This window comes from Hyalella azteca, unplaced genomic scaffold (genome assembly GCF_000764305.2).
Source record: "Hyalella azteca isolate HAZT.00-mixed unplaced genomic scaffold, Hazt_2.0.2 contig8524, whole genome shotgun sequence".
NCBI classification, from domain to species: domain Eukaryota; kingdom Metazoa; phylum Arthropoda; class Malacostraca; order Amphipoda; family Hyalellidae; genus Hyalella; species Hyalella azteca.
The window spans coordinates 20,918-29,630 of NW_025938615.1; the positions used below are offsets into that span (position 1 = coordinate 20,918).

An 8,713-nucleotide genomic window follows, 5' to 3' on the forward strand; every position below is an offset into this window, starting at 1 on the left:
GCGACACTGCGACTCGGCGACATGAAGTTCTACTGGCCCGACGGAATAGAGATCGTATCACCAAAAATCGGCAACATTCTGAGTGAGCCTTACGCGCGACTGCAGACGAGCAACGACTACTTGCCCAGTGACACTATTGGTGGCAGCATCTTCAACTGCATCTGCCAGTATCGCAAGTGAAGAGTAGGTGGCGAATAAACTATCGAGTCCATCTCATTCGATTAAAAAATAGACGCATCGCATCAAGTGTGCTAGCTAATAATTGGTTGAATTAAGATTTGGTAACAGTCAACTCTCGTACTAATCAAAATTTGGGAATAAAAATCACAGAAATCTTGTTTTATTTATTCAAAGGAGGAGACGAAGATGAAAACTTATTTTAGTTGCGGTTCAAGGTAAGCGAGCTGTTTCTGTTTCGTTCACCACGAAAATTTCATCAGAGGAATCCTGACAGTGAATTACTTACGATGAAAAAGCGAAAAATTAGAGTATGGGAAGAAACAATGAATCAATGCCGTTTTTGATGCGAATACTCGTCAGATGAAAGTATACTCAGTTCTGCGTTTCAATAGTATAAACAACTTCAAGACTAACAATAAGCCCCCTTCATTATGATATGAATGTTTCAGCGAAAATTATATTCACATGAAATTCCGTTGGTGCATCTCAAAGAAGATGAAGACAAGATGATTTCAAACAAATTGCACTAAAAATAATACCACAACCCTCCTACGTAAAAACACATTAAAGTGGATCTGATCTCAATTAACATCAATTCATACACATGCATGGCACCAATCAATATAACCATTGAATAAAAATGAAGCGATCTGCAAACGACACGACAAACCTTTATCAAATCGGTAGAACAGTGATTGTGGGGTGCCATTTACAGTAGTGTGAACTCTTGTCTTTTGTTTTGTCTGTTTAATTAGTGGAAATAAATTGAGCGTATACGGACACTGGTTAACTTTAAAGGCCAATTTTTCTATAAGAACCATCGTATTTGTCATTATTTTCATATTCTGCGGACACTGATGTAGCTATGAAGGCCGATAATTCTAGAAATAGCAACGTGTTTGTCTAGAGTCTACTAACACTGATCAAATAAGGGAACCAATTATTCTAGAAAAAGCAGTGTCTTTGTCAAGACTCTACTGGGACTGCCAAAATAAGGGGACCAATTATTCTAGAAGAAGCAATGTGTTTGTAAAGTCCACTGACACTGATAAAATTAATTGACTAATTATTCCAGAAGAAGCACTGCGTTTTTCAAGAGTCTACTGACACTGATCAAATGAGGGGACCAATTATTCAAGAAGAAGCAATGTGCTTGTAAAGTCTACTGACACTGATCAAATTTGGGGACCAATTATTCTAGAAGAAGCAATGTGTTTGTAAAGTCTACTGACACTGATCAAATAAGGGGGTCAATTATTCTAGAAGAAGAAGAGTGCAGACAGGAGGCGTCTGGAAGAAGCCGATGAGATGCTCGCTCATAGCTGCTGCATCTGAGATACCAAATGTTATTATGAGAAGAAATTTATAAACTGCGTAAACAGAGTTAAAAATTGTTGTGATATAATTATTTCACCGGACAATCGCCAACCGTCATTCGGATTTACGAGAATCAAACAAATAGTAGACATTGAAACGAATTCAAAATTATCGTACATCGTCTTCAAGGTGAGAAATTTTTAGGCCATCAACAACTTCGATGACTATGTTATAAACACGCCTACAGTTTCCAACAATTAGCAAGGACATTTAGCAGATGAGTAATCAAAATTTCTTTTTAAAAATACGGAATAATTTTTTGCAATTTTCAATAACATCAGAACACTAAAGCATCTAAATTTTACAATTTCTATTTCACAACACAAAAGTATCAATTTTTTTTTTTTGCATTACCATGAACGTCAATCAAGAACAAAAACATTCAATATCAAATTGAAGAATTCCAACTCGTACATAACTTCAGAGAACAATGAAAACTGCGTTCACCCTGATGCAAACTTTTTCCACATTCTCAGTCTCTTATATAACGAGCGTTAAGGTGCAACGCTAGTAGCTATTGCAGTTAGAGCAAAAATTCTATTGAATTTCACTCACCTAAGAGAAGGAACGGGAGCGAGAGCGCCGAGGAGATCTGGAGCGGGAGCGGCTGCGGTCCCGACGATCGCGGGAGCGGGAGCGCGACCGTGACGCAGAGCGGCGACGTCGGGGCGAACGCGACCTGCGGGGCAACACGGTCAACTTACTGGTGATGAGTGCAACACTAGTGATGAGTGCAACACTAGTGCAACACTAGTGATGAGTGCAACACTAGTGATGAGTGCAACACTAGTGATGAGTGCAACACTAGTGATGAGTGCAACACTAGTGATGAGTGCAACACTAGTGATGAGTGCAACACTAGTGATGAGTGCAACACTAGTGATGAGTGAAACACTAGTGATGAGTGCAACCCTAGTGATGAGTGCAACACTAGTGATGAGTGCAACACTAGTGATGAGTGCAACACTAGTGATGACAGCATCACTTGTAATGAGTGCTACACTAGTGACAACGTTAGTGACCCACATTTACCCAACGCTAGCTAGAGCAACCCATACAACAACAGTAGTAGTATAGCGTTGATAGAGTACTCTCATCCTGACGATACCCCAAATTTTAAACGGTTACCTTCTGTATTAAATTGCAATTGGATGAAGCGAGCGCGATATGGTTAAGAGGGAAGCAATCAATATTCACTGCAGTCAGTAGAAGGAAGGGTTAAATTCTATGGTGAAAAGAGTCATACTTGACTCAGCCTAGAATTAAATACGTAATTCTTGAACGACAGTAAATACACATATATGCCGCTTTTATAAGTGATCGTCTTCAAGACAAATTAACCTAATGCATTGGTAATCCATGACCAACATTAACTTAGCTGCAATTACTGACAATGAATAAGTGTGCCACTTTACGACGAGGAAATATGCTAATAAAAGGTCAATACATTTCATACTGCCAGCCGAGCTGCCGTGCAGCAATGAGATCATTGTCTTAGAAAGAAAACTATGAAAAAATAAACCCACTGCCTATCACAAGAAAGATTAATAAAAATGTATGCTATAAATTTCCCTGTACCATCAATACCTTTGTTTGCTTCAATTCGCCCGATTCTACCAGTCAATATAATGCAGTAAAACTAATGATTCTGCGCTTTTGACAAGCAGAATCTTATAACAAATTATAATATTACATTGTTCAAAGTTGCCTTAACCGGAGTGTGCAGAGTCAAGCTGCATGAGAAAATTTGCAGTTGAACCGAACATTTCTCGTCTCAGAAATGATTCATTTTCAGTTTCCAAAAGCCACTGAATGTCCCCTATTATTCTTGAATTACCTCTATAAATTTATAACGAAGTGAAACTGAGTAAAGATACAACAATAAAGTGAAGAAACTCACCCTTGCATGAACTCTACGGACGTCAGCACCGCTGCTGAAGAACTACAAGCAAGCACCGAAGTTCTAGCACGCAGCTGCGTCGCATTGAGAGCGCTGTAAACAACTTAACCCAGCGGATACGGACCAGTCGAAAGAGATCACATTTGAGAACGTCGAACTCGGTGAAATAAGTCTTCACAATTGGTCTAGGGTGAGTTTGAGAGCGTTGAACTCGGTCTTCACAATTGGTCTAGGTCGAGTTTGAGCGTAGAACAAGGTCTTCATAATTGTCTTAAGGCGAGTTTGAGAGCGTAGAACTGAATCATATTAGGTAACCTCAATCAAGACCAGGCGAGTTTGGGCTGAGTACGAATGCTAGAGCGAGTTTGCGTCTCCATACGGCTGGTCGAAAGTTTTTGCACCTATAATATTGAGAACGAAGACTAGGAGATTTAATTTAGGAATTGTGATGCAAACCGTTATTAGGTTACTATTGGACACATCAGCACTTGGAAAGATGACTGACAAGAATTTTTTTTCAAAATGAGAATCATGATTTGAAAATATCACATGAATACAAAGATCTTGTGGTCTAAACTTATGGGAAACGAGAAAATTAGTTCTGTCTTAATAAAGATTTACAATGATAAAACGAGAAAGCGACGACTTTCGCAGGTGCATTATGAATGTTGAACTACTTCCTCGCATTATTAAGGCATGTCCAATGAATCATTATGACGACATTTACGCAATTGAGAACTAAGTTAAGCAATCGTGTAACAGATGCGCAGGATGCAGTCGTAACCTCATTTACGGTGGGATGAGGGAGGGGAGGTAGGTTTGGGAGGAGTTAAGACCTAAACAAAACATTTTAAGACCAAATATTTCATCAAGTATAGTAACCAGAATTTTGTACGTAATTTAAAGGTAGATATCTCGTAAAAATGACCATTTTTGCATAAACAGTGGTTCCACAATTGTACGAACTCAAAAACTAGTAGCTTGTTAACAATAATTCGTTTAGAAATCAACTCCCAGCAATCAAGGAACTGGACATGGTTTGGGTGTTGCTCTAGTTGGTGAGGTAAGACGTGGGAGAAATGATGTGGGGTGGTTATACATAACCCATGTTAGTTGTCTGCAAGAGGAAATGAGTGTCGGCTGTGAGTGAGGCGTCACGAGACGAATGGTAGATAGTCAGGCGCCCCAGACGATATATGCAGTGCGAAGCTTTGTGAGCGAAGAATTTCTGTAGGTATTTTCACTGTGGTGATTCAGTCACAGGCCAAATTTAGTCAACATACGTTTCGATTTCGAAGAAAGGAGTCATTCTTCCCAAGAAGTAAGAACTGCTAGTAAAATTTAGCAGCAGAACAATTTGTGGGTAATTGAGATCGTCGGTATCATTTCTCGTGGGCGAGACGAACTGCTGACAAAATTTAGTCGACAAGGAAGGCTTTCTCGGATGGAAGGAAGGCAGGGCAGGCTAAACCAGCGCTATCGTGCTCAACCGTGAGGCCTATAAAAGGTAAAGCTGAGTTATGGTCTGGTATAAATAACCTGCAACTTACACAAGCAAATCACACCAGGCACTTCTAATATCAGTAACTCAAACTGAAAGAGATATATAATACATTAAACAACAAAATTTTTTAGTCGTGTCTGGATGCCAACATATGGTTGATTAACTTTAAAAGGAAAATTTTGTTAACAATCAATCAAAGATGATATGATCATTTGAATTAAAATTTATTGAAATCTATGACTTTAATAACCTAACTTTTCCATAACTTTCATGCCTGGTACAATCGTCTAAACATCTCTTTAGGTGCGTATATTTATATAAAAATGATCACTTTGAACCTCCATACTGACACGCATCTAATTTCAAAAGCTGGAAGAAAGACCAATTGATACCATTTCAATGATAAAACTACTCCGCACTAGAATTTAAACAGGCACCTTAATTATAGCAAGTAAAATATTCATTTAAATTCAAAATATTAACTAAGCTACATCAAAGATAGTTCTACCAGTTAAACTGAAAAGTGACAAGCAGCAAAAGAGCAGCCAAAAAATTACTTACACGACTTGATCAATCAAAACCACCACCTCCAGCACTGACATAAAAGCATTTAACAACTCTTCAATAAAAAAATCATTTAGCAAAGGCAGGCTTTTACGAAAATACCAGAGGTTATAACAACGGAACTGGGATGAATTCAGTGCCCAAAATCAACCGAAACAGTAAATACATCTTGAGCCAGGAGAAAGTAATCTATAATTAATATCAAGAAGCAATGTAACACTACCATTACGAATTTTTTACAAAATGTCAAATGCATGTCAAATTTGGACTAAATGGATGCCGAATGGATGTTGGAAAAAACTTATTTTGACCACAAAAGTTTAAAATGAGATGCATTGCAGATAACGCAGGTTTGTTAGTCTCATCACCAGATAATAAATTTTTACAACCAAAACTGAAACAAATCATTCTCTGTTTTGCACCTGACATGTGAGAAAACAAGCTCAAACTGTTCTGAAAGAACATTTTTCTCAACTAGAAACAAAGTAGATAAACACTAGATGACGGAGACAATAGTAGGTACAATACATTACATGAAATTTGTGTTGTAGCTACACAAGCTGCACTATATCCACAAGCCCAATGAGCAATTGAGTACTGGCTCATGAAGCGTTCAAAGCTCTATAAACACCTCTTTGGTTTAACCACAAATGCTAAAACCGCCATCAGTCTTCAAACATAAGCCCAGCGGCAACAACAATCAACCTATATACGTATATAAAACAAAAGTCAAAGGCAAAATCAGCCCATAGAAACAAAACTTAAAGCAACTTTATATTTATTATAACAAACCTATTAGCTAATTGAACCACCACTACCTTGACCGGCGGGCCCCTCCAGCGCTGCCCCGGGAGCTGACGCCGCAATCACGAGCGAAGTGTCCACGCTCGCCGCACTGATAGCATTTGTCCTCCGGGTGGGCGCCACGGGCCATGCCTCCTGCTCAAACATCTGCACTTAACTCGGGTTTTGTGGTACCGGCCATACATTGATTTACTCTGAGAATTATCATAAGAAATAACAAGAATTCTGACCATGTATCAAAATTTGGTTTTCATCAGCTTACTCTGAGAATTATCATACATGATAACAAGAATTCTGACCATGTATCAAAATTTTGTTTTTATCGGTCTACTCTGAGAATTATCTTACAAAATAACAAGAATTCTGACTATGCATCAAAATTTGGTTTTCATTGGTCTACTCTGAGAATCAGTATCATACACAATTACACAAATTCTGAGCATGTATCAAAATTTGTTTGAAGTTACCAAAAAATGTTTGAAAGTATATATCAAAATGTAACATAAATTTAAAACTAATATTAATAGAAAAAGGACCAAAAATGGTATGGATGTGAACCAAGGATAATCTGATCTCACCTCCCCCCCGCAAACCTCCACCAAAGCGTCCTCCTCCTCCTCCACCGCCACCACCTCCACGGGACCGTCCAGTAGACAACTCCACTCGGACACGCCTCCCACAAATGCTCCTGAAAAATATAAAAACTATGGTGAGGCATGCTAGGAATCATTCAATTGAAATGTAAATAAAACAACATTTCATTCCATGCTAAAACTGAGTTATCTTTTACAAGTGGAAAAAAAATCACAAAATGATGGCTTGACAGTAAATACAAGTAAAAATGACAGAAGCTAATAAACAATGTTTTTCTTATTATGCAGATTAAATTAAATTTATAGATTTTTCAAATAAAACTGATTTCAGCAAAATTGCATTAGAAAAATATGTATATACCGGTATTCAATGAAGTGATGACAATTTCATTGACAAGCTAATATTTTAGAACTGTGCAACAGCAAAACTTTAGCTGTAAATATGTATTGGCAGCACATCAGGTAATCAAAAAATTTTATAAAGGGGAGCACAAATTGAGGAAATTAATTGTTCATTAAGAATGTGCAATAAAATGCTATCAGTATGAAATAATGAATCAACCTACCTTCCATCTAATGCCCTGACAGCATCTTCAGCATCTCTGCTGTCATCAAACTCCACAAAGGCAAAGCCTGGAGGATTTCGTGCCACCCAAACACTGCTTAGACGGCCATACTGCGAGAACACCTCTTCAAGATCTTGCTTGGACGCTGATGACCCAAGATCACCAACGTAAACTTTGCAGTCAACTGATGGCATGGCAGCTGGTTGCTGGCACTCAAATGCTCAGTTGTTGTATCTTTATAATCAAATTAACTCACTGAAATATTTGAAAATAGTTACATATTGAGAAATTTGCAGAAGTAATTATCCACAATTATTCTTTAGATCATAAAAAATTGAATAATACAGACTCTAATTCCTCATTTGCCCAACTTTAATAGCAGATAGTAATAAATTTCCCACTATTTAGAATACAATTTTTAATTATTCAAGGGGAGCAAGTGATACTGTCAAACAGGGTAAAAAGGGACGGTTTTGAGCATTTTTTGTTAAAAACTTCTTACCATGAAACATGCCAGAAACAAATTTAGGCTCATTTTATAGCTCTTTGGGAAGGCTATCAAATGGCATCGTAAAAAAAATTCCATATGCTATTCGTAAGGTTCCAGATGCAAAATAAAAGCATCCCGATTTACCCATGGGAAGGGGGAAATTCGGGACACTTGCAATAAAAGTTAATTTTAAAACATTTGAAGCATGCAGAGTGTACTCATCCATTACTAACAGTACTCTGAAGTCCTCCTCTTTATCCTTTATTGATATATTACCATATTCATTAATTACCATATTATTAATGTGATAATATTGTATCCATGGACATGCCATTGAGCATTGACAATGACCTTGTTCACTGTAAGCTTCATATCAGCAGCCATGTAGCATTTCTTCTTTATCTGTAAGCTTACAGGATGGTTTGTAATTTTGCACAATTTAAATCGAGTTGAGTAATTTTACATAACAAAAAAAATTGTGAAAAACATATCTGAAACAGAAAATAATGTTTTAGTGACAACCATCATGTTTTGGAGAAATAAATCATAGTTTAGGTCAATTACTTTTCATTCTATGATGCCCGGTGCACAATTCTATATATGACATTCTATGTACAATTTTGTCATGACCAATGATGCACTAATTTTTCGATAAGTGAATTTTTTTGCTGAGCGAGGTAAAAGTAATCAAAATTCTTGGTTGTTAATCAATCTTTTTTTGTTAACTGAAGCCTT

The 8,713-nt window shown here is 37.4% G+C and overlaps 1 protein-coding gene across 4 annotated transcripts; it reads right to left on the reverse strand.

Annotated features, from left to right (window-relative positions):
• Positions 1-331: 331 nt before the first annotated feature.
• LOC108671989 lies at positions 332-7,796 on the reverse strand. 4 transcript variants are annotated; one of them, XM_018159596.2, is made up of 6 exons: positions 7,489-7,557; positions 6,908-7,017; positions 6,344-6,464; positions 2,113-2,236; positions 1,449-1,511; positions 332-1,394 (listed from the first exon to the last, which is right to left on the reverse strand). In XM_018159596.2, exons 1-6 carry the CDS (start codon positions 7,493-7,495, stop codon positions 1,373-1,375), a joined length of 447 nt encoding a protein of 148 aa, XP_018015085.1. In that variant the 5' UTR covers positions 7,496-7,557; the 3' UTR covers positions 332-1,372. The 4 variants fall into 4 exon arrangements, 3 of the variants coding, with proteins under 3 accessions (XP_018015085.1, XP_018015088.1, XP_018015084.1); XM_018159599.2 differs by having other exon boundaries at positions 332-1,511; positions 6,923-7,017; XM_018159595.2 differs by having other exon boundaries at positions 332-1,511.
• Positions 7,797-8,713: the final 917 nt, after the last annotated feature.